Source organism: Dreissena polymorpha, unplaced genomic scaffold, assembly GCF_020536995.1.
Source record: "Dreissena polymorpha isolate Duluth1 unplaced genomic scaffold, UMN_Dpol_1.0 chrUn009, whole genome shotgun sequence".
Classification (NCBI taxonomy): Eukaryota; Metazoa; Mollusca; class Bivalvia; order Myida; family Dreissenidae; genus Dreissena; species Dreissena polymorpha.
The window spans coordinates 704,599-732,408 of record NW_026273323.1 but is presented as its reverse complement, the minus strand read 5'-3'; the positions used below and the strand labels follow the sequence as shown (position 1 = coordinate 732,408).

General features: G+C 36.6%; 1 protein-coding gene across 4 annotated transcripts in view; it reads right to left on the bottom strand.

Moving 5' to 3' along the window:
- Window positions 1–22: 22 nt before the first annotated feature.
- Window positions 23–27,810, bottom strand: part of LOC127863473 (uncharacterized) — a 100,629-nt gene continuing 72,841 nt past the window's right edge. For all 4 annotated transcript variants that reach the window (XM_052403020.1, XM_052403016.1, XM_052403017.1 and 1 more), the window contains exons 18-27: window positions 20,862–21,075; window positions 19,932–20,044; window positions 16,585–16,709; window positions 15,776–15,892; window positions 13,002–13,148; window positions 10,793–10,957; window positions 7,689–7,909; window positions 6,452–6,535; window positions 3,321–3,485; window positions 23–2,565 (exon numbers count right to left, since the gene is read on the bottom strand). In XM_052403020.1, coding sequence (XP_052258980.1) covers window positions 2,355–2,565; window positions 3,321–3,485; window positions 6,452–6,535; window positions 7,689–7,909; window positions 10,793–10,957; window positions 13,002–13,148; window positions 15,776–15,892; window positions 16,585–16,709; window positions 19,932–20,044; window positions 20,862–21,075 — 1,562 coding nt within the window. In that variant the 3' untranslated portion in view covers window positions 23–2,354. The remainder of the gene's footprint in view (window positions 2,566–3,320; window positions 3,486–6,451; window positions 6,536–7,688; window positions 7,910–10,792; window positions 10,958–13,001; window positions 13,149–15,775; window positions 15,893–16,584; window positions 16,710–19,931; window positions 20,045–20,861; window positions 21,076–27,810) is intronic.

The following is a 27,810-nucleotide window of genomic DNA, read 5'->3' as shown; positions in this document are numbered from 1 at the left end:
ATAATAAACAACAAAAAGAACCAATCAAAACTACATTTTATTGCAGCCAACATTTTATTACATAGACGCACTAATCAAACACAATTTCAAATCAATACATGTATATATAATACTAATAGTTTTAATAGATAAATTATTTGCACAGACAATACAATGTCATTAAGAGACTATATACAAACAACATTTTTACAGAGAAATACCCAAATCTAATCAGAGATTTTATTTGTGAAAAGCATGCAAATTGTTTACATACACAACATGGATGTATACAGTTTTGGTTAAAAGAAGTCCACAGGACATTGAACTGTCATACCCAAAGCTTGTATTCAATATGGAATCTTAACTTAGGTGAATTGTTCAGTAAGAATTGTTGAATTAAAATTGTATGCGTTTCTGTAACATACATATCAGTATGACTACAGATTGTTTATTCAAACTAGCAGACACACCATTAACAACTTTGAAAGTTCTATTACAAACAGGCATTTTAATTGCTATAAATAAAGGTTTCAAAGATTTCCATTATTTCATTTTCAATTTGGATCATGCATTTATAATCCAAAAGTGCCAGTGCTTTGGTACTGATGAATGCCATCACATCATGTATTTGGAACTGTTTTATGTACACCCACAAATGTAAATTAAATCAGTGCTGTAAACTACAAACAATAGCTCATAATGACCCTAAAGCACTTAACTGATTTCAAAGTTCAGCAATTGGTGAAGACCATTCCAGGCAAAACATACTGACCACACTTGACACAGATTTTAACTTGTTATTAATAATGTAAAGATAAACGTTCAGATACTGTTTCATCAAGCTGAGAAAATTTTGTTTGCTTCCAGAGTGGGAACAAGTAGTGTTTTGACATTAGACCTAGTGAACCAATTTTTGGGACATGTGTCCTACAATCAATCTGGGCCAAGACATTGTAAACATAAACATTTTGACCAAGTTTCATCGAATTTGAGTCATAGATATGCCTTCTATAGTGGTAACAAGCTTTTTCTAAGTTAAGACATGGTGACCTATTTTATGAATACGCATGACCCATATTCCAATGTGGGTAAGATATCATCAGGATAAACATTCTGACCATGTTGAACCAAGATTGAGTCATAGATGTGGCCTCCAGATTGGGAAGAAGTTTTATTAACATTTGACTTGTTGACCTAAATTTTAGACATACTTGACCATGACAAAAACTTCCTTTCTATTGCAAATATAAACATTTGCAGAAAGTTTCAAGATTGAGTGATAAATCAGACCTCTACAGTGGAAAGCAGTTTTTTCCCCCAAGATTTGACCTGGTGACCAAGATTTGGAGAGTAGGTCGCAGTTGTAGTTAATGAAGACAGACAATCAAGAAATAGAATTAAGGTCGCCTTTCTTGCTTTTAATAAATAAAGCATTGCCATAAATGTTGTTTTAATGAAATAAAAGAAAATATCTACAACAATTGCAACTATATTTACAAATACTAAACACATGCCTATACCTATTGAATAGAATTTGACAATCAGAGCAATATACACATACCATGTGAATTCTCTTTCTTGTTTTGTTTTTATAAATATTTTTCATAAATTCATAAAATTTAATGTTGAAAAATGAACATAAAGATAAAAAAAATCAGTTACTGATATCCAATTACATAGCAAATAAAAGTGTTTATCAGTACTTATACTTTAAACTGTTGATTCGTTGATATGTTTCTACTTCTCAAAGGAAAGTTAGGGAACAATTTACAAGAAAAAAAGCAATATAATGAGTTAGTAAAATTGAACAAAGGGCCAATATTTACATGAACCATATGTTGTAATGTAGCAATAAATTCTATGCCCGAGGTAGAATATCAAATCTCAAACATGAATCATATATAGGGGTTGTAAACATGGCATAGCAACACCATTCATGAAATATATAGGATAATCAAATATGAGGATTTTGTATATATTTTTATTATTATGTATGATAATACAATGACATAACGCACAACCTTGAACAGGACAATACCAAACTTCATCAAATATAAATTGTGCGTTTAATTTTCTTTTCAAATATTCGTGTTTATGAAGCAAATTTGAATAAGAGTTGTCCCAAATGGCCTCAAAGCTCGTACTTAATGGCTGAAGGCTGGACCAAGATTTCTCCCATAGTAGCAGTGTAATGATATGTACAGTTTTCTGCCCAGCAGTTTTTTGCTATTTCAAATGTTACCCCCTCCCCCCAGTACATGTATAATGTTGTCTGGTTTTCTGCATAGAAGCAGATTTGTGCGATTTCTTTTTTTTCTTTCAGTAGTGATTTTTTTTCTGCTCTAAGCACTAGTTTAAATCTGTTTTCCTAGATATCAGTCCCTGTTATCAATATGCAGTGGCAGCCCGTACACCACTACAGCACAGCCGTTGATATGCTTCATCTTGCAGACCTTGCGCGCCTCCTGCACAGCCAGTGTCAGGTAGGAGCCCCTCGGCGCTCTCAGCGCCCTCTCCAGGCAGTCCTGCGTGTACTTGTCGATGTCTTTGTCAGTCACGTCCCACAGGTTGGCTATCATCATAGGGCTACAATACAACAATAGTGATAACATCCACTGCAAAAAGAAATAACACAACATGTAAAAACCAGGCTTCTTAGAATTCAGCTCCTACAATGATGTTTAAATATGTGTGTCAGCCACAGTCTACTAATTATTAACCCCATTAAGTAAAACCGGACCCTGGAGTTTTTTATTTTTTAAAACCTGTAATGGAAAGGAATTTTCCAGTTATATTAAATGAACACATTTTTTTATATTAACAACGGTCAACCCAAATTCTTGAAACCCAGCTTTTGTTCTTTGAAGATCAATCAAAATCAGAAATTATAAACAGTATGTTTGTGTGAGTCTTTTTCTGAGAAAACAGGGTTTAGTACCTGTGCATAAAGTGTCGTCCCAGATTGGCCGGTGCAGTCCGCACATGGCCGGTGCAGTCAGCATAGGTAAATCAGGTAAGAAACTTTCCTTCTAAACTTGATTTTTGGTTAGAAGAGACTTAATGTACACAAAAAAATCAATAAAAGCCCACTGTGTTGTCCCTGATTAGCTTGTGCAGACTGTACAGGCTAATCTGGGACAACACTGTGCGCACATGCATTAAGCTCAGTTTTATAAAAACTATGATTATGAGAAGTTAAGATATCATCTTTTTATTTTTCAATTTATTGATCTGTTAAGTTTTAAAGTAAAAAATAAGGTTTAAAAAGTTGTGTTTCAAGTTTGTTTTGTTTGACTGTACTAAGTATATAAGTATAGTCATGTGTCCCATGGATCACCTACCAGCCAGCCAGGAAGTAGCTGTTCATCATGCCGGAGGGTTCAAGCTGCCCCTTGACCAGCATGCGCCCACTACTGCAGCCCATCAGCATGGTAACCGCCCGCCCCTGGAGTCTCTCAAGCTCGTCGCTGGGGAAGAACTGACCACCGCTACCATGACCGCAATACCTGCAAATGTTTTCACCAAAATTAATAATGATCTGGAGATTAATGTGACCACAGTTTCTGAAGTGTTTCGTGTCGTCTTCCGAAGTAATTAGAAATCCAATTTAACATTTCTGTGTTCTAAATGCAGAACATATTGCTCACATCTTGCATTCCCTCTTACTGCTTTAGTTATGAAAACACATACCAAGGGTCATGTAAGTTTTTCAAGCTAACCCCTCGACCCACACCCCAGGGCCAGTGAAATGTAATAAAATGGTAGAAATTGTATAATGTATTAAGCCAGGCTATTGAATATTTCAGTTGTTACTATTATTATATAATGATTCCCTTCACTAGTAATAAATATTATTGATGAAACTAGAAATAATTTTATTAGTTATACATTCTTTTACTTCATATTTAGTGAGGGTGTAGTTTAAGCGCTATATAAATTTACTAACCTGTATCATGGATTCAGAAAGAAGCCATGTATCAAATTTATCTAACAGAGTACCATACTTCCATTCAGCATCAACATAATAACAGTACAACAGTTAGCTATACAATATTCTATGACGTCTTCTTGTTAATTTCTGGGACGTCATTTGACATTACTCACCTTTTTTTTAAAGTCAATGTAAGACATACAATGTACAAATGTATAGGATCATAAAACAAAGTGATACAATGTAGCAGCAATAATGTTCAAACATGTTATACAAGATATGCTTATATCTACTTTTTGACCTTGTGATTTCCTTTTGATTAAAAAAAGGGTTAATATGTGTTTGTTTCTTTGGCTGTTTGTAAAAAAAACACACACAAAAAAACAACAAGCAAATTCGTTGAATTGATATCCCCCGCCAATATGCTTCTGGACACAAAAGTGTTATATTTGACACTCAAAAAAGCATTTTTTTGAAGATACAAAGGGCCATAACTCTATTATTATCATATGGTGTACAATGCCATTTGGCTTGCATCATCCTATTATCCACATATATACTCATACCAAGTTTCAATGAAATCCCCCAAAGCACTTCCAAGATATGGCTTGGGACGGACGGACGGAAAGACGGACAACGCCAAAACAATATCCCTCCGCCTATTGTGGGGGATAACAACAAAAAGAATAGTTATGAATAAGGATGAGTTGCATAAAGCGGGTAGAAAGCATACTTGACTTGTTTATGAAAGTTTAATGTTTTTCCATTTTTTTCCATGGAAAAAAGACGTTGCTAACCTAACATGAAAAGCTTCTGATCCAATATGGAAAAATACAGTCAGCATGTGACCTCCCTTAGCCAATGAAAAATAATAATTGTGTACCAAATTGTGTAACATTTAGAACTATTTTGTAAAGCAATTTTGGTACTGAAAAGTACCTTTAATTTCATTTCATTCATTTGAATATTACAGAATGTGGATGGTTGCAAAAAGTGATACCTGTATGAACCCATCCCACTCTTTAAGGTGAAGCATTTAACTGCCATGTAACAGGGCATTCCCAAAATGAACGAAATGTTTCTTTTGACACTTTCACAGTAATGCTTTTATTTATAATTGACTTAACAAAAAAATATTGTTCATGGCTTTTAGTCATATGTATTTAAAACTAAAATTTTCCAATTGTTGACAGTTGAATGCCAATAGCATTATTGTTTCACAGTGAATAATTAAAAGGTTACAGTCAATTGATTTTAGTGACTGATTTGAAACTTAACCATTATTTTTTCATGAACAAATTAAAAATCCAGAAAAGCCTCAGCTGCTAACAATTTCAATGCCAGTTTTCAATACTTGAATATCCCATAAACAAACCAATTTCAATGCCAGTTTTCAATACTTGAATATCCCATAAACAAACCAATTTCATTGCCAGTTTTCAATACTTGAATATGCCATAAACAAACCAATTTCAATCCCAGTTTTCAATACTTGAATATCCCATAAACAAAACAATTTCAATGCCAGTTTTCAATACTTGAATATGCCATAAACAAAACAATTTCAATGCCAGTTTTCAATACTTGAATATCCCATAAACAAAACAATTTCAATGCCAGTTTTCAATACTTGAATATCCCATAAACAAACCAATTTCAATGCCAGTTTTCTATACTTGAATATCCCATAAACAAAACAATTTCAATGCCAGTTTTCAATACTTGAATATCCCATAAACAAACCAATTTCAATGCCAGTTTTCAATACTTGAATATGCCATAAACAAAACAATTTCAATGCCAGTTTTCAATACTTGAATATCCCATAAACAAACCAATTTCAATGCCAGTTTTCAATACTTGAATATCCCATAAACAAAACAATTTCAATGCCAGTTTTCAATACTTGAATATCCCATAAACAAAACAATTTCAATGCCAGTTTTCAATACTTGAATATCCCATAAACAAAACAATTTCAATGCCAGTTTTCAATACTTGAATATCCCATAAACAAAACAATTTCAATGCCAGTTTTCAATACTTGAATATCCCATAAACAAAACAATTTCAATGCCAGTTTTCAATACTTGAATATCCCATAAACAAAACAATTTCAATGCCAGTTTTCAATACATGAATATCCCATAAACAAAACAATTTCAATGCCAGTTTTCAATACTTGAATATCCCATAAACAAAACAATTTCAATGCCAGTTTTCAATACTTTAATATCCCATAAACAAAACAATTTCAATGCCAGTTTTCAGTACTTGAATATCCCATAAACAAAACAATTTCAATGCCAGTTTTCAATACTTGAATATCCCATAAACAAAACAATTTCAATGCCAGTTTTCAATACTTGAATATGCCATAAACAAACCAATTTCAATGCCAGTTTTCAAAACTTGAATATGCCATAAACAAAACAATTTCAATGCCAGTTTTCAATACTTGAATATGCCATAAACAATCATTAACCATATGCATTGCAATAAGTATTCTTATGATTGAAAACAAAATAATGGGTAACTTACAGAAAGAAGTCCTTGGATGTAAGAAGATTCATGAATTCATTGGATGGCGGTCGTTTTCCTATAAGGCCTGTCCATCCTTTCTCCCTGGAAAGATCACATGCACAGTTAATAGCGCTCAGTGCGCAAACAGGAGTCCTGCAGAACAGTGACGAAGGATGAACATTGCTTCTTTTATGTTTATTGGATCACAATAATCAAAAGGCTTCCAATTACAGTAAGCTACAAACCCTATTTATAATACATATACACATAGGAAGAAGCATTCATGTCTCTTTAAGACCTTATGAGCAAATGGTCTTATGCCATACGCGGCCAGCGTTCTCCAAACCTGCCAGCAAAATCACAGAGTCTTTTCTGGAGCTGTAATGTGCGCCCTACAGTCAAGAAAGACTTTGTGGTCTAATAAGTAGACAGGTCAGCTCCTGTACAGACTACGAAGCTACACTTCACCTGACTTGCTATGTATGGCATAAAACCCAATTTTGCACGATGAAGGTCAAATAGAAAATATGACAACACTTACATTTTGTTGTGCTTTAATATTCATATTCATACTGATGTCATCAGAAATCTTCTATTCATGCCTCTTTCTAAATGTAATTCTGATAAAAAATACTTTCTAGTAAAACCATAGTAAAAATCAAATTCGTTGAATTGATATCCCCCGCCAATATGCTTCTAGACACAAAAGTGTTATATTTGACACTCAAAAAAGCATTTTTTCAAGATACAAAGGGCCATAACTCCTTTATTATCCAATGGTGTACAATGCCATTTGGCGTGCATCATCCTCTTATCCATATATATACTCATACCAAGTTTCAATGAAATACGCCAAAGCACTTACAAGATATGGCTGCGGACAAAAAAAGCATTTTTCCAAGATACAAAGGGCTATAACTCTGTTATTAACAGATGGTGTACAATGCCATTAGGCGTGCATCATCCTCTTATCCATATATATACTCATACTAAGTTTCATTGAAATCCCCCAAAGCACTTCCAAGATATGGCTCCGGACACAAAAGTGCTGGACGGACGGAAAGACGGACCGACGGACAACGCAAAAACAATATCCCTCCGCCTATGGCGGGGGATAATAAATTTCAACTTGTCTTGTCCATACACGATTTTGTTTATTATAGATTACTAATAACAAATGTATTTTCATAAAATTCGTTTAAGATTCATTACTTATAACAAATGGATTTTCATGAAATTACAACTCCAAGCTCACTTTTCAAACCAGTCCTTAAAGAAGGCCTCTGTGTTGGGTATGTCATTTCCGGGGTTGAGCAAGTAGCAGGTGCTGCGCATGTTGATGCCCCTTGTGAGCAGGGAGTCAACCGTGGTCCGCTGTTGCTCCAGCTGTGTGTAGACATGTGACAAACATGGCATCCGCGTCACAGACTTGGTGCTGAGCATTGGCATGCTCTCCCAGGGCATGTTCTGTACTGACTGGACACAAGAGAAATTCAAATGAGCCAAATTCCGGGAACACAGGGCCTAAGTCAGTAAGCTGATCGTCAAAATGCTTCAATCTCACCCAATCTGCATTTATGCCTCTCTCTGAGAAAATGAGAGATTAATGCATGTGCGTCAAGTATTGTCCCAGATAAGCCTGTGCAGTCTGCACAGGCTAATCAGGAATGACACTTTCAGCCTTAGCTAGATTTTTCGCTAAGAAAAGACTTATTTTAAAAGGAGAATTCTATAAAAGAAGCAAACGTTGTCCCGTATTAGCCAGTGCAGACTACAGAGGCTAATCTAGGACAACACTTTACACACATGCATTCAGTCCCATGTTCATGCATTCAGTCCCATGTTCATGCATTCAGTCCCATGTTCATGCATTCAGTCCCATGTTCATGCATTCAGTCCCATGTTCATGCATTCAGTCCCATGTTCATGCATTCAGCCCCATGTTCATGCATTCAGCCCCATGTTCATGCATTCAGCCCCATGTTCATGCATTCAGTCCCATGTTCATGCATTCAGTCCCATGTTCATGCATTCAGTCCCATGTTCATGCATTCAGTCCCATGTTCATGCATTCAGTCCCATGTTCATGCATTCAGTCCCATGTTCATGCATTCAGTCCCATGTTCATGCATTCAGTCCCATGTTCATGCATTCAGTCCCATGTTCATGCATTCAGTCCCATGTTCATGCATTCAGTCCCATGTTCATGCATTCAGTCCCATGTTCATGCATTCAGTCCCATGTTCATGCATTCAGCCCCATGTTCATGCATTCAGTCCCATGTTCATGCATTCAGCCCCATGTTCATGCATTCAGTCCCTTGTTCATGCATTCAGCCCCATGTTCAATTAGCTGTGACAAACACTTAATCCGCTCCACTAACCAGTGCTTAGCATTGGCATACTCTCCCAAGGCATGTGCTGTACTGACTCTGAACACCAGCAAATGGATTAATTTAACTATAATTGACTCTATTTTTGGACATCATTATCACTAAGGAAACTATAGAATTACCCTATAAAATATATTAGCCAATTTCTGGGTAAACTGGGCTTAATGCACATGCATAGTGTCATACCAGATTTTCCTGTGTATTCTGCACAGGCTAATTAGGGAAGACACTTGCTGTCTAAACTAGATTTGGCTAAGAAGAACATTGGGACAACACTTTATGCACATGAAGTAAGATCCATTTTCCCAGGGCACGCCAAAGTCCAAGAATTTTATTATTTAAATATTTTCTGACTTATATATTCAGTGGCAAGAAAATAATCTTCAAATATGTGATGTAAACACTAGAGCTGCACCGATTCGATACGATTCATCGAAAATCGATTCGAAATGCTTCGATTCGATTACGATACCAAACATACCAAATTCGATTTGATTCTTTAACATAATATATACATATATATACATAGATACGTAAAGCGCGCTGTATTCTGCCTATTGAAACAAGAAAGTTGTAGGTTTATCTTTACCTATAATTAAGACGCGCGCGATTGGTTGCTTATTACTTTAGTCATCCAATCAATAAGCCCGTTACGGTCTATTTTCGGAAAAATGGTCAAAATGGCTGAACAAGTTGTTGCCGACAAATCGAAATTATCAGATGCGCCTAAGAAGCTAAAATCAAAAGTGTGACAGTATTTTGGGTTTCGGGATGGTAGCCCTACCGATAAAGCAAAGTGTAAACTGTGCTTCACGGATGTGGCGTACGCTAAGTCCGGCTCAACCACTAATCTAATGCAATATGTCAAACGCAAACATAACGTTGATTTAGCAAGACTAAGACTAAGAGGTCGCACAAGTGCAACTACTCAAGTCGCCAGCCAGAAAAGTAGTTATATTTCTATTGGAGTTTTGTTAAGTTTATTAGAGAATGTGATTTGTTCTAAAGGTAACAGGTGATGCGGTCATGGCACAATGGTAGACATGCTTATAGCGGTTTTGGGTAAAAGTATAATAGTGATAATACTACCATTCAACTGATTCCAGATACGTTCTTATGATTATTTTTTTTTTATTATTGTGTAATCAACACAATCTTCTAGTCAGAAGTTTTTATATAAAAATTGAGTCCTAATTTGATATTCTTTTTAATGTGTTTTATTGAAATCAAATTTGAACAGAAATGTTAATTTTGAGGCATAAGAGTGAATATATGATAAAAGTAGGTTTGAAGATGAATCGAATCGAAAAAATCGGTATCGGAATGTCTGAAATCGAAATCGAATCGAATCGAGCTGTTGGTGAATCGTTGCAGCTCTAGTATACACCACCACAAGATTTTCTGGTCACAGCATATGGCATTCATTTGCATGTCATGGTCCAATAGAAAAAGATAAAGTTGTCAGGGTACTTAAAGCATCCATTTGAAAGAAATGGACCCATACAGACAATTGAAAAACATTTTACTGTGCCTGTGGCAAAAAATTATCTACAGGACCAATCATTTTGTAAACTTTCAGTAGTTTGAAACCAAAGAGAAACTTATCTAGAAAACATTCCTTAAAGCACCATTTGTGAACAGAAAATGTTTGAAAATGTCAAGCTTTGCTTGAGTGTTTTTTTTTTATCATTCAAAAAAATGATCATTAATGATCATTCAGCAAACTGACTATTTTCTTCTAAATTCCGTTATCACTTTGCGAATAATTAAAAACTCACAAACTCCCTTCTGAATTTCAACTCCACTTTGTTTATGTTAATAATTACTGCTCACAAGTGCTCAGCCTGATTTCTATTAATTAAATATACCTCTACCATAAATACTCATAAACTTAAATATATTTATTAACTTATTTAAAACAATAGTAAAACAGAATATTCTTGATAAATACTCTACTCAAGTTCTACCTTGTCCAAGATGAGCACTGTATGGGCTGTGAAGTTTACCACTCCGTCCCGGTACTTCTGGAATGTTCTCACGAACTCCTCCACGTCTGTGTTGCTAGGCAGCAGAGCCTTACAACAGCCGCTCATCTCTTCCTCCGATAGGATTCTTATTGCAACCAGTAGCAGCTGTGAATAGAACATGGTAGCAGTACAGAGAACATGATAGCTGTGATCAGAGCATGGCAGATATGAATAGAACATGGTAGCTGTGATCAGAGCATGGTAGCTGTGAATAGAGCATGGTAGCTGTGATCAGAGCATGGCAGATATGAATAGAACATGGTAGCTGTGAATAGAGCATGGTAGCTGTGAATAGAGCATGGTAGCTGTGAATAGAGCATGGTAGCTGTGAATAGAGCATGGTAGCTGTGAATAGAGCATGGTAGCTGTGAACAGAGCATGGTAGCTGTGAATAGAGCATGGTAGCTTTGAATAGAGCATGGTAGCTGTGAATAGAGCATGGTAGCTGTGAATAGAGCATGGTAGCTGTGAATAGAGCATGGTAGCTGTGAACAGAGCATGGTAGCTGTGATCAGAGCATGGTAGCTGTGAATAGAGCATGGTAGCTGTGAATAGAGCATGGTAGCTGTGAATAGAGCATGGTAGCTGTGAATAGAGCATGGTAGCTGTGAATAGAGCATGGTAGCTGTGAACAGAGCATGGTTGCTGTGAAAAGAGCATGGTAGCTATGAATAGAGCATGGTAGCTGTGAATAGAGCATGGTAGCTGTGAATAGAGCATGGCAACTGTGAATAGAGCATTGTAGCTGTGAATAGAGCATGGTAGCTGTGAATAGAGCATGGTAGCTGTGAATAGAGCATGGTAGCTGTGAATTGAACATGGGAGCTGTGAACAGAACATGGCAGTGGTTATTAGAACTTGAGAGCTGAGAGGAGAACATGACAGAAGAATATGACAGCTGTGAAGAGAACATTACAGCTATGGATAGAACACAGCAGCTGTGAATTGAACACAGCAGCTGTGAATAGAACATAACAGCTATGAATAGGACACGGCAGCTGTGAATAGAACATAACAGCTATGAATTGAACACGGCAATGTAAAAATGTAAAAAGGATATATCAGTTGTGGATATTACACACCAGCTGTGAATAGCACATAACAGCATTGTAAAGAACATGATGGCTATGAAGAAAACAGAAGCTGTGAAGAGAACGTGACAGTGGTGAAGAAAACATAAAAGCAGTTAAAACAATATTGCAGCTGTAATAAGAATAGCGCAGCTGTGAAATGAACATATCAGTAGTAAGAAGAAAACTTTTCAGCTGAGAGCAGAACGCAATCTGTAACAGAACATAGCATATGTGAAGAGATGATGTCCGCTGTTTATAGAACATAGCAATTATAAAATGAACATATCAACTGTGATCAGAACATAGCAGCTACAAAGAGTATACTGTGAAAAGAACACAATAGCTGTGAAAAGAAAACAACAACTGAGAAGAGAACATATGCAAAGAGAAAAAGATATCTGAGAACAAAACATAGCAGCTCTGGACAGATGTTCTGAGAAATCTGTGAAAATATATCAACTGAGAGAAGAACATAACAAGAAGAGAACCCAGCAGCTGTCAAAATGGAACAAGAACAGAAGTGGTGGTTGTATTGATAAAATATCAGCAGTAACGAGGATATAGCAGAGTGTGCATACAATAAAAACTACCCAAGAAACATCACAGGTATGAAAAGACAGTCTGCGAATGAGCAGCATTACTCCTGGGATATTAACTTTTGTTGATTGTATGGGTAGACCAATCCTGGACTTCAACACAAACACATGGAAAACAACTGACGCAAATTTTTCATATTTCTTTTCCTTTTCCAAAATAAGAAATCGTGAATTTACGTGTCCATGAAAGTCATTTTTTGAAAAAGAAGCTTGTATGAATTTTTTTAAGAGGTCACAGTGACCTTGACCTTTGACTTAGTGACCCTAAATGGGTGTGGCGTGTAGAACTCATCAAGGTGCATCTACATATGAAGTTTCAAAGTTGTAGGTGGAAGGACTTTGATTTTAGAGCCAATGTTAAAAACCTTTACAAACACGGACGGCTGACACGACGAGCTGGCTATGACAATACCTCGGGTTTTCTCCGAAAACAGCCAAGCTAAAATTATTACACAGTATTTCTCACACCAATCTCATTACCTTGACAACCCCCACATCCAGACTGAGCCCAAAGACTTCTCTGCATGTTTTCAGAGCCTCATCTACTGAGGCAGCTGAGATTTCCGGTGGGTAGAGCAGACAGCGCCAATTTTTCAGCCATATCCTTTCCATCTTTTGAAGCAGTTTCTGATAAAATTGGCATACCAATATTTGTAAATAACATATACCATACCATTTACACCTCTTAGAAAAAAAAATAAGCATTGGTTTTAGAAAACAGAGCTAAATGCATGCGCCTGCCCCGAATTGTCTTAGATTAGCCTGTGCAGGTTGCACAGGCTTATCAGGGGCAACACTTACTGCTTTTATTGCATGTCTTGTTTTAAAGGAACAAGAGCTGTCACCATAGGATGACTTATGCCCCCTATAAACGCTTGATAGAAGTAATGAGCTTTTTTTGAAATCTAAACGCAGATTTCGAAACCTTAACATGGACCCTAAGTTCAAGGTCACCGGGGTCAAAAAATTTGTGCATATGGAAAGGCCTTGTCCATATACATATGCATACCAAATATGAAGGTTATATCTAAAGGGACATAGAAGTAATGAGCATTTTTCGAAACCTAAACACAGATTTCGAAACCTAAACGCTGTCCCTAAGTTCAACGTCAAGGTCACAGGGGTCAAAATTTTTGTGTGTATGGAAAGGCCTTGTCCATAAACACATGCATACCAAATATAAAGGTTATATCCCAAGGGACATAGAAGTTATGAGCATTTTTCGAAACCTAAACACAGATTTCGAAACCTTAACGCGGACCCTAAGTTCAACGTCAAGGTCACAGGGGTCAAAATTTGTGTGCATATGGAAAGGCCTTGTCCATATACACATGCATACCAAATATGAAGGTTACATCTCAAGGGACATAGACGTTTTGAGCATTTTTCGAAACCTAAACGCAAAGTGTGACGGAAAGATGGTCGGACAGTCCAATCACTATATGCCCTCCTACCGGGGGGCATAAAAATCTTCTAAGCAAAAACACTTAAGTGGAAAGTGTCATTCACTTTATGCACATGCATACAACCCAGTTTTTTAGAATCATACCCAAATATTCTTTTTATTTATGATTGATTTGTTAACTTATTCCAATACATGTATAGCTAAAAATACATTCAACGAAAATTGTGTCTTTTTTATTGCAAGTAATATAAGGAAAACACAAATGTCCTCCTTCTGCTTTCCTGGCAAATAAAGACCTTAAAAGAGAGTATTAATATGAGTAAAATAAGCTTTTCTTAACCTTTACCACTAACATACATATTTTGACGCACTTGTAGTCATTTTAAAAGTTTTATTAAATTGAAGTCTATTCTTATTAAATTCAAGTTTTAAAGGCTTTATTTCCAACCCTAAGATACTGATGAGCTGCAAACAGCATAAAACCTGAACAGACTGTGAGTTACTTGCATGCTGTTCTGGTTTTATCCTCATTACATATAGATAAATTCACTATGCTGTTTGCCATTTTCACTTTACTTCTGAGTGGGAAAGGGATAACCTTTCCTGCTTAGATACATATTTTGATACGTTTGTAGTCCTTTACAAAATAATATTAAAGATTTTTCTCATGAGATTCAAAATTATAAGGTGTCATTTGAACCATAAGACATTAGGGTGATTTGATAAATAACTATACATCATAATGAGAGAAATGTTAATTGATCAATAATTTGTGATGCCAAAATGTTTGGATTGAAGGATGATTTCATAAATATTTTGCAATTGAAACTAGAGCTTTGTCACAGACGTGACGAATACCCCCACATGCCGCATTGACACAGAATATTTTGCATTTTGTTTTCACAAAAGCAGCGGACAACATGCTCAATGTTTAAAACGCACTAAGTGACCCCGTGACCTAGTTTTTAACCTGCCATGACCCATGTTCATACTTGACCTACACATCATCTAGATACAACTTCTGACCAAGTGTGGTGAAGATCGAATGAAAACTACTTGAATTAGAGAGCGGACACCATGCTCAATGTTTAAAAGGCACTAAGTGACCCTGTGACCTAGTTTTTGATCCGGCATGACCTATATTCGAACTTGACCTAGACATCATCTAGATACAACATCTGACCAAGTTTGGTGAAGATCGGATGAAAACAACTTGAATTAGAGAGCGGACACTCAATACGAACCGACAGACAAGCTCACTCCTATGTACCCCACTAAACTTCATTTGCAGGTGTATAATGAGATCAGGCTTGGGACATCTTCTTTTCAATAAATAACTTACAAAACAAGAGATGTGTTCGTCAGAAACACAATGCCCCTACTGCGCCGCTTTAAAGCCATATATTTGACCTTGAAGGATGACCGTGACCTTTCACCACTCAAAATTTGCAGCTCCATGAGATACACATGTATGCCAAATATCAAGTTGCTATCTTCAATATTGCAAAAGTTGACATTTAACCTTAAAGGATGACCATGACCTTTCAACACTCAAAATGTGCAGCTCCATGAGATACACATGCATGCCAAATATCAAGTTGCTATCTTCAATATTGCAAAAGTTATGGGTCATATTAAAGTTTAAACTTTTTCAGTTTACTCAGTAACATCACATCTAAATTGTCAAAGCTTTTTTTTTGTCAAAGCTTTTTTTGTCAAAGCTTGCGGGAGTGCTCTTTAGAACTCTGCTAAACACCCAGGCAACATACTCCATTGTGTTTTTATAAGCCATAGGCTTTCAATGCAATCCAGCTAAAATAAAAATGTTTTCACGTAAATCAGCCGTTACCATGCAATCCATGTCAAGACTTTGGCGTTTGGTCCACCAGGTCAATCTGCATGACACCTCTGTGTTGTCATGAACGCGGGTCATCAGACTGTCAAAGTCCTCCGCCATATGCACACCCTACGAGAAGCAATAAGAAAGCATTGTTTATCAGTCAGTAAACAATAGTAAAGACTACAGATGATAATACACACACACACACACACACTCAACCTACATGTAACAAATAACAAAGCATTGTTACATGTATCAGTCAGTAAACATTGATATAGAATACATAATGATAAACACACACAACATAAAAGTAACAATAACAAAGCATTGTTTTTCAGCTAGTTAACAATTGTAACTGATAAAGAAGCTAAGGAATAAGACAGATAAGTTAAAAAGTCTAGCTTTAAAACAAAGAATTATTTAACTTACTTAGATACATATTTTGACGCATCTGTAGTCCTTTAGAAATTTAAATTTAATTTAAGACCCTTCTTACTTGATATAAGTTTTAGAGGCTTCATTTCCAACCCTTAGATACTGATGAGCAGCAAACAGAATAAAACCTGAACAGACTGCGAGCTGCTTGCAGGCTGTTCTGGTTTGATGCTGTTTGCACATAGCAATTTCCACTTTGCTTTTGAATGTGAAAGCGTTAAAAGCTGAAATGAGATCTTATTGGAATATTGGAAGAAATAATTTTTGTTTTATCAACAAGATTTATGTTCATAGTCTACCAAAAAATCTATGAAAAGCATTCAACGACTTTCGACTTAATACAAAAACCTGTAATTTAAAATCATTCAACTCTATTTTCAAACCTCCAGAGTGTTGAAAGCTGGAATCTTGACTACAATTGGCTGGGCACCCTTTGAGAACCTTGTGATGATCATCTGCTTCCACGATTTTGCTACATTCACCACAGAGATCTGAACAACTGCCCACTCTGTTAAAAAAACAAGTAACAACAAGGTTCAACCGGCCAGCATAAACTTTAAAAGGTATAAATATATGATTTTTATATAGATTTCAGACAAAAGGCAAAAAACTTAAATCATGCAGTTAAACAATAAAACTAATGAAGGAAAAGCTTAAATATTGTAAAAATTAATTGATGAAAGCAGCAACTTTTGTAGCAATTATTAATTTATGTAATCTAAAAGTCAACTGATATGACATCTTTGTATGTAATCTTAACCAATTTACAAGAGCTGTCAGAGGACAGCCCACTCGACTATTTGAGTGCTTGACAGTATAACACTAGAAATGGCGCGGCAGAGGCCGACGCGTATCCCCACGCCGAATGTTTGACCTAGATGTGCCCCAGGGTTGGTAATGGGGCCATGCATAGCTGAGATTGACCGTATTGTCATAAGAGAAGTTCATCATCAATTAGAAGTGAATTGGTGTAGAAATGAAGAAGTTATAGTAAAAGGCAATTTTGGGTGGGTGTGACATATGTGGGCAGGGCGCCCCAGGGTTGGTAATTGTGCCATGCATAGTTGAGATTGACCGTATTGTCATAAGAGAAGTTCAGTATCAATTTGAAGTGAATCGGTGTAGAAATGAAGAAATTATAGTAAAAGGCAATTTTGGGCGGGTGTGGTCTATGTGGGCGGGGCCCCAGGGTTGGTAATGGGGCCATGCATAGTTGAGATTGACCGTATTGTCATAAGAGAGGTTCAGTATCAATTTGAAGTGAATCGGTGTAGAAATGAAGAAATTATAGTAAAAGGCAATTTTGGGTGGGTGTGGTCTATGTGGGCGGGGCGCCCCAGGGTTGGTAATGGGGCCATGCATAGTTGAGATTGACTGTATTGTCATAAGAGAAGTTCAATATCAATTTGAAGTGAATCGGTGTAGAAATGAAGAAATTATAGTAAAGGCAATTTTGGGTGGGTGTGGTCTATGTGGGCGGGGCCCCAGGGTTGGTTATGGGGCCATGCATAGTTGAGATTGACCCTAATGTCATAAGAGAAGTTCAGTATCAATTTGAAGTGAATCCGTGTAGAAATGAAAAAATTATAGTAAATGGAATTTTTTGGTGGGTGTGGCCTATGTGGGGGGGCGCCCCAGAGTTAGGATTGGGGCAATGCATAGTTGAGATTGACCCTAATGTCATAACAAAAGTTCAATATCAATTTGAAGTGAATCCGTGTAGAAATGAAAAAATTATAGTAAATGGAAATTTTTGGTGGGTGTGGCCTATGTGGGCGGGGCGCCCCAGGGTTGGGAATGGGGCCATGCATGGTTGAGATTGACCGTATTGTCATAAGAGAGGTCCAGTATCAATTTGAAGTGAATCGGTGTAGAAATAAAGAAGTAAATGTAAAATAACCTAAAAAAATGAGTGATAATTTTTGACGCGGCCCCACCCCAACCGCTATATCTTTTGACCCAGGGGTCAGATCAAAATTCCAAATAGTGCAGGGTCGCACATATGCTCATAGCTACCATGTGTGTAAGTTTCAAGGTTCTAGTGCTTTTAGTGTAGGAGGAGATAGTGGCCAGGACGGACGGACAGACAGACAGACAGACAGACGGACGGACGGACGGACGGACGGCGGAGATAACCACAATATCCCCACCTTTTTTTCAAAAAGCGTGGGGATAATAAGCCATCATGGGGAAATTGTTTATATTCAATAAGGTCATGGTAATATAGTCATATTCTAAGTGGAAGAGGACCATAATTTAAACATATTGATCGCTTATGTTTTAAAGAAGTTGTACTTTATAGACGATTCTGAGTTCAGGAATATTTTCAACAATCTATTGAACATTTGTAAAGACATAAAACCAACATATTAGATTTTATTAAAAGTTTGATAGCAAAAGCTTGGGTGGGATGGTTGGACGGTCCTTAAAAAAATAAAATAAATAAATATTTTTTTATTTTTATAAACATATTTCAAAGAAATAAAATCTTTTTTTTTTGGGGGGGGGGGGGTAGGGGGTGGGGGTGGAGAAGGGGTATAATGTGGGTGTGTGGTCATTTATTAGATGATCTTAAAAAAAAAAAAGGAAAACAATTTTTTTTTGGGGGGGGGGGGGATTCTGGGGTAGGGCGCGGGGGATGGTTTGGGTGGAGTCCATTGTGGTATGTCAGGTAAGTGTTGTTTTGTCAAAGTATGAATCAAATCTGATCATAAATAAAGAAGTTATGGCAATTTAAGCAAAATTTATTAATTTGACCTTAAGAGCCTAGGTTATTCAAAGGTCAAGGTCAAATTTAACTTGCCAGGTACAGTACCCTCATGATAGTAAGAAAGTATTTGAGGTTTGAAAGCAATAGCCTTGATACTTGGAAAAAGTAAAGTGGATCTAAACACAAAACTTAACCAAATGTTCAATTATATAACTATACAAGGGGCCATAATCCTGTCAAAATGCTAGTCAGAGTTACATAAATTTGCCTGCACAGTCCCCGTATGATAGTTAGTAAGTGTTGCAAGTATGAAAGCAATAGCTTTGATACTTTAGGAATAATGTGAACCGAAACACAAAACTTAACCAAATTTTCAATTTTCTAAGTATATAAAGGGAACATAATTTTTACAAAATGCTTGATAAAGTTGTCTGCTCTTGTTTGTAGATTGGGGTTATGTTGGTAAAGAAGTATGCAAAATATAAAAGAAATATGACAAGGTACATAGACAATATTTGATGTGGTATGCAAACTTTAACATAGATTTATCAATAATATGCATTTTCTAAGTGGAAAAAAGGGCCATATTTCTAATAAAATGCTTGTTACAGTTTTCGGCTGTTCTTTATAGTTGGGGTCATGTTGGTGAAGAAGTTTGCAAAATTTGAAACCAAAATGATAATGCCAAGAGACATAGAAAATATTTGATGTGGTACGCAAACTTTAGCATGGATTTATCAATAATATGCATTTTCTAAGTGGAAAAAAGGGCCATATTTCTAATAAAATGCTTGTTACAGTTTTCAGCTGTTCTTTATAGTTGGGGTCATGTTGGTGAAGAAGTTTGCAAAATTTGAAACCAAAATGATAATGCCAAGAGACATAGACAATATTTGAGGTGGTATGCAAACTTTAACATTCCAACGCTCACACTCACGCCGACACCAGGGTGAGTAGGATAGCTCCACTATATATATTTAATACATAAAAGTCAAGCTAAAAAAATCAACTGATATGAACCTTCAGGAATTGCATCTATGATGGTTTGGAAGTGAGTCATATCAGGATTGAAGATGTCATCCAAGGTTTTATTCCACAACTGGATGGTGGCAGGCTTGGCGTCTGGCATCTTCCTGTGGGAGCGAGACACAACGTAAGAGCAGTGCCATGAACCAAACTGGGTATTTATGTCTGAATATAACACATCTGGACACATTGAACTATATGCTTTATAGGCCAACAACACTTTCTAGATTTTGTTTTTTTTGAGTGATGAGAGAAAAATACATGCTTTGTCACATAAACCAATTTGGTTTTTATTGAAATGTATAAAAAACAAGATGAGTTTGTGAAACACTATGTCCCCCCCATATATTTGACATTTGACCTTGAAGGATGAACTTGACCTTTCACCACTCAAAATGTGCAGCTCCATGAGATACACATGCATGCCAAATAGTAAGTTGCTTTCTTCAATATTGCAAAAGTTATGGCAAATGTTACAGTTTGACGCAAACAAACCAACAAACAGACAGGGCAAAAACAACATCTCCCCCAGTATAGACTGTGGGACATGAAAATGCATAAAACCACAATGGAATGCTTCAGCTGCACACACAGAAATATTATTTTTGAATAACTGCATTTTTTTTCCTAAGAAAACATGAGAAACCAGACCTGCCTACAATACACATATGAAAGGCAAACACAAGCATTTGTTCCATGTTGATTCATCACTTTCAATGTTGAAGCAGGTGTTTTGCAGAGCTCTTAATAACAAGCCTAATTTAAGGATAAGTATCATTTTAAAATAAAACTTTCTAAAACATGTATATAAAATAATTTATAGTATGGAAGAATAACATCCAAATTAGAGATGAAAACAACAAAACAATCTTTAGAAATTGCAACAAATTACAACCAAGTCCAACAAACATGAAGTTTTCTCACCTGAGTTTTCTGGCTATGTTTAGCCTCAGTTGATGGCGAAATGTGATTGCTACACCATCGCTAAGGTAGAATGCAGCCTTGGTCTGGTCAGTGCCTGCGTAGCGCAAGGCCAGCGCGTAGCAAACCTCCGCATGCTGAGGGCTAGGTGGCAGCTTGCACAGACGCTTGTAAAGATCGTGAAGGTGTTCAAATATGTCCTCCCCAGCAGTAAGGTCTATGAGAAATCATGTATACAATCAGTGTGCTGACAATCTTACATCTATGAGAAACCATGAAAACAATCAGTGCATGGTGACCCCGGGTTTATCAAGATCTCGATAGTCCCGAAATCTCGCGATCCAGACGAAAGTCAAGGTGAACGGATTTTATATGCAGTTTTTTGCCCCATTAAGTCCGGAATCTCGCGTTCCGGATCCGGACATAAATTTCACACACCAATCTGTGAATTTAGCTGTAATTATGTCTCATTAATCCAGATGCTTCCCAACACGGGGTCTTAATCGCCCACCCGCTGTATAAACAAAAGAGCAATCACCAAGGCGTGAAGTATTGTTGTTTAAGGCTTTATTGCCAACCTGTTGTTTAAACAAGATGCATTTGTGAAACACAATGTCCCCCTATATGATGTTTGACCTTGAAGGATGACCTTGACCTTGTGAAGGATGACCTTGACCTTTCACCACTCAAAATGTGCAGCTCCATGAGATACACATGCATGCCAAATATCAAGTTGCTATATTCAATATTGCAAAAGAATTCATAAAATAAGCGATTTGGGCCACATATATTTGACCTCTGACCTTGAAGGATGACCTTGACCTTGGTCTTTCACCACTCAAAATGTGCAGCTCCATGAGATACACATGCATGACAAATATCAAGTTGCTATCTTCAATATTGCAAAAGTATTCATAAAATGAGCGATTTTGGCCACATATATTTGACCTCTGACCTTGAAGTATGACCTTGACCTTTCACCACTCAAAATGTGCAGTGTCATGAGATACATATGCATGCCAAATATGAAGTTGCTATTTTCAATATAGCAAAAGTTATTGCAAAATGTTAAAGTTGGCGCAAACAGACCAACAGACCAACGGACCAACAGACCAACAGACAGACAGGGCAAAAACAATATGTCCCCCACTACTATAGTGGGGGACATAACAAAAGCTCGATCACCGAGGCGTGAAATATTATTGTGTTCAAGCGTGAAAGTTTATAGGCGTGACTTAACATGATTCAACTCCAACTTTAAACTTAAATTGAGGTCTACATTACACAATGCATCTTAAATGACACAATGATTTTCTTTAATGTCCTTCATGAGCTGAACACGGGACTAATTAAGATGCTGATTACAATCGTACATACATCGTGTGTGAAAAGTTGTGCTATGATTATTTAAGCAATCCATTTAAAACGCATTGAACGTTATGTGTCGCTATTTAAAGCATTTAAACATTCTGTTGTATGAAAAAGGTAAAAAATAAAGATATTAAAACAGTATGGCAGTTATATATATTATTTCCATTTGCCTTCAACACCCTTGATTTGTAACTCTGTGACACCACCCGCTAACAGCTCGCGTTCCACCCATGGCAATGTCTTATAACTGCGGCAGTATCACACGAGATACACTATAGTCCTCATGGAAATTGTATACAGCACTGAAATATTGATTCAATACTAAACTATCAACGCTAAACTGTGTGATTGTAACATTAACAAAGCTTTATGTCATGAATGTACATTTACTAAAATTCGTTTACACGTTTTTGTTTTTACAGTGCTTAACAGCATTAATTTTTTAAACTAAATAAATGTCTGCGTAACAAGAAAATATCATTCTTGATGCGAAATAAGTATGAAAATGTACATAAACATAAGGTTTATGTCAAGTAAATTTTAACTCTTGACACAGCACTGCTTCGATAATCCGGAAGATTTGTTAATCCAGAAATTTCTGCCAGAATGGACATGTCCGGATAAACGGGGGGTCACTATATTGACAATTTAATGTCTTCCAGAAACCATGAAAATAATCAGTGTGCTGGCAATATAATGTGTATGAGAAATCATGGAAACAATCAGTGTTTTCACAATCTAACATCTATGAACAAGAGATGTGTTTGTCAGAAACACAATGCCCTCTACTGCGCTGCATTGAAATAACAAGGGACAAAATTGTCACAAAACCAGGTTTTCATTGTGAAAAAAAATCTGATAAAGGGAGACAACTCAAACTGAACTTTTGAAATGAACAAAGAAAATTAACCCCCTTTGTAAGTTTGTTTTAAAATAAATCTATTTTTAGTCGTGGCAACCTTGACATTGGAGATATGCACATGAATTTTTTTTTTTTGACCTTTGACCATGAAGGATGACCTTGACCTTTCACCACTAAAAATGTGCAGCTTCATAAGATACACATGCATGGCAAATATCAAGTTGCTATCTTCAATATTGCAAAAGTTATGAGCAACGTTAAAGTTTTCGGACGGACACACGGACGGACGGACGGACGGTCAAAATTTGTGTGCGTATGGAAAGGCGTTGTCCATATACACATGCATACCAAATATGAAGGTTATATCTCAAGGGACATAGAAGTTAAGAGCATTTTTCGAAACCTAAACGCAGATTTTGAAACCTAAACGCAGACCCAGACTTCAAGGTCAAGGTCACAGGGGTCAAAATTGTTGTGCGTATGGAAAGGCCTTGTCCATATACACATGCATACCAAATATGAAGGTTATATCTCAAGGGACATTTATGGCCATTTTTGACCTTTGAACTCAAAGTGTGACCTTGACCTTGGAGATATCGACGTAATTATTTCGCGCGACACACCGTCCAATAATGGTGAACAAATGTGCCAAATGATTTTAAAATCTGACAATGAACGACATAGTTATGGCTTGGACAAGCTCATTTATGGCCATTTTTGACCTTTGAACTCAAAGTGTGACCTTGACCTTGGAGATATCGACGTAATTATTTCGCGCGACACACCGTCAAATGTGCCAAATGATTTTAAAATCTGACAATGAACGACATAGTTATGGCCCGGACAAGCTTGTTCCGCCCGCCCGCCCGCATTCGCCAATCTAATAACCAGTTTTTTCCTTCGGAAAACCTGGTTAAAAATTCTATTTATCATTTGGCAGGTATAGAAATAATCTCCCTTTAAAGGTTATTACTTCCCTTGAATTTTGTCCAATCCAACCCGGGGGGGGGGGGGGGGGGGGGGGGGGGGGGGGGGGGGTCTCACAGTCAATAATGACCAACGCCTGTGGTTTAAAAGAGATCATAGCCAGAGTTTTTTCTTTTTTCATAAAATTTATTCATCACATACCTTAAGGTGTAGAGCGCCCCAAGTACCCGTTAAAAGAACCTTAAATTTATTGATACAATACATGGTTACATTGATAAACTTTTTAAACTTTAACAAAGGAATAAAGAAAATTAGTTATTTGATATGTATAATACATTCTTTTTACTACGTCTGCACGTGTTAATATTATGATATTTTAATTGTTCCAGTCTTTTCACGTCTGCACATATATTTGAGGAAATAAAAATCAATTTTAACAAAGACCAGGTCATACACGGGTACTCCCTGTGATGGTCTGCCAGAAACATACAAGAAAGTCTGCAGCTGCCCCAGATGATGGAGCTGAAGCACGTGAAAGCCTTCAGTACCACTCCTCACCCGCCCCACCATCCAGTCAGGCTTGACATTAGTGTGAATATATACGAATTAATAGGAAAATTCCGTATTATTGTGTAAACAAGTCTTATTTCACAATTTTCTCAAATTTAAGGGGAGATAATTCTGGACTTTTTACTCTGATGTAGCCCATTTTCAATAGGTTTGGAGTACTCATTAATATAAAGACACTGAACAAGTTTGAAAAGAACTGGATGAAAACTGTGGACTATATGATTGCGTAAACAAGAAAAAGTCTAAGGCAAACACGCGCGGACGGACGACGGACACCACGCCATGACATAAGCTCTTCAGGCCTTAGACCAGTAGAGCTAACAAGAGCACCGCATAACGGGTGCCACGCTCGGCTGCGAAAGCTTGTCAGATTTTTTTTTTCTTCTTTTTAAGAGGTCACAGTGACCTTGACCTTTGACCTAGTGACCCAACAAGAGATGTGTTTGTCAGAAATACAATGCCCCCTGTTGTTGAAATAAAATTTCTATTTCATTTGGCAGGTATAGAAATAATCTCCCTTTAAAGGTTATTACTTCCCTTAAATTTTGTCCAATCCAACCGGGGGTGGGGGGGGGGGGTGTGGGTGTGGAGGGTCTCACAGACAATTATGACCATGTCAGACATCACTGACAACCAAGGCCTGTGGTTTAAAAGAGATCATAACCAGAGTTGATCATGTAACTATGGACATAAGTCCACAGGCACATAATGAACATCAAAGAAATTTTAATTATATCATTTAAATAAAAACTTTGAAAAATCAATCAAACTTTGAAAAATCCATCATTTGGGTTATAAATAATCAAAATAATAAATTTGTACAGTAACTGTGAAAAGAACTTCAATTCTTGGTTAGGAAATATATAATATAAGAATTGATAATTATATAAATTACTTCCCTTGAAAACAAATGTCTGTAACAAATCTCTATTTTTAGTAGCAAATAATTAATAGCCACTACCGTGACTGTAGATTCACCACTCAAAATGTGCAGCTCCATGAGATACACATGCATGCCAAATGTATAAAGGGGCTATGTTCAATATTGAATAATTTTCTCCATTTTTAAAGCTTATTACTTCCCTTAAATCTGTATTTTTAACCGTAGACCGAAAAGGATGCCTTTGACCTTTTACCACAATGTGTTTGTAAGAACCTACTGCGCCGCTTTGATTCATTTAACAAAAATATATACGTGAGATGGTCAGATAACAATGTCCATTTAAAGCTTATAACTTCCCTTGACTTGGATTTTTCGACCCTAGACCTTGAAGGATGATGTAAACCTTGAAATTTTACCACTCAAATGTGCAGCTCCATGAGATACACATGCATGCCAAATATCAAGGTGCTATCATCAATATTTAAAAAATTATGGCCAACGTTAAAGTGTTTTTTCGGACGGATGGACAGACACACTGACTGACGGACAGTTCAACTGCTATATGCCACCCTACCGGTGGCATAAAAACCATGGTAACAATCAGCTTACTGACAATCTAATGTTTATGAAAAACCATGGAAACAATCAGTGCACTGACAATATATTGCAAAATCATAGCCTTCAAGTAAAACACCAATCGTAAAACATTGACTGAATGTATCACATAGATAGATGTGCAAATCTGATTAACAGTCACTACATTCTGGCTCATACATGTACCAGGGGTGTGATTGAGGTGAAGTCTGAGGGGAGGACAATTCTGTAAACTGATTTTGACTATGCCAATCACATGCATAACAAAATTACAAACCTTTAAAAAAAGTAATTTAAATATACACAAACTTAATCTTACTAATAATATTTAATTTTGAAAATCTTTTTAAATTTAAATTATTATGCAAAGTCATAGGTATTAATTGTGATTAAAATCAATGTGTGTTCCAATTCCTGTGAACAATGATGGCAATCTTTTGTTTGAGCTCAATATATTTAAATTCAAAATAAGGTTAACAATTTTACAGTGTTCAACTACATGTAACGACATTTTACCACAGGATCAATAGTTCATGATTTTTTCACATGGAATATGACTTTAGCCTTACTCAGACAGTCGATCTTCTGTACCCATTCAGAAAGTGGTATCTCTTTCTGATTTATATCCATTGTTGTTTCTTCCCTTTCCCATTTAAATTTGTCTTTCTATATTTTTTCTATCTCAGAGATTTTGTGAGATTCGTTCGTCTGTTCAATAATCTTCATTATTGTTTCACAAAGGCGCCATTTGCAAATGAATCAGCAAAGATATATAAAACACATTTTAAAATACTGATTTTAGTTGGAAGAGTGGAAAAAGACACCCAATGTCATCGCTCACTTCAAGAAATGCAGAGGCAGGATCTACTAGTGTAATATACGGAGAGGTTTCACAGGCCGCGCATTTTTCGGGCCGGTTATAAAGTAAGCCCGTGGAATCAGTCGTAACCCCCTCCCCCATTTTTAAAAAAGAATTTACATGAATCACTGTATTACCCCTGGACAACCCGATCTGCGGAAAAATCTTACCCCTGATGTATGGTTCAACAGAAAACTCTTCATAATCACTTTTATCTTTCATTTTCACCAAATTTTCCTGCTTAAGTTGCGAGAAATATCACATTCAAATCCCTATAATGCCGGTTCGTTATTGAGAGCACTAACATGTGTGAAATTTACATCACTTCTGGAAAATGGCAAGTATATCCGACTGTGTGAAAATTGGCGACTAATCATTCTTGCTAATAACACCGTTATTGAATTGACATAAGGTGCAAAATCCGCGACTGTGTTGTAATTGTTCACGCTAATAACACCGTTATTGAATTGAATTGAAGTGAGGTGCACAAAATTGCGACTTTGTTGTTATCGTTCTCGCTAAAAACACCGTTATTGAATTGAAGTGAGGTGCAAAAACGTTTTAACATGTACTATTTGATATTCGATAAATAATGGGTTTTTATGTGTTTTAAAAAGAACAGTATTTCTCCTTTAGTTTAGATGGTATTGAGTCTGGTCCTATGGATATAGTGTAAGCCACAGCTACCTCCAGCCCAAGTGTGCCAGTATTTTCAGCAGTATTTTCAGCATGCTGAATCACCTTCTAGAAAGACCCACACAATACCTGTACCTGGTCTTGAGGACATTGTGTCAACCTCATCAAATTGCAACATTAATATAAGCATTTGCAGTGGAAGTTTTAGCATTATTCAGAAAAACAGTATTGTTGATGTAGGGTTGAAAGT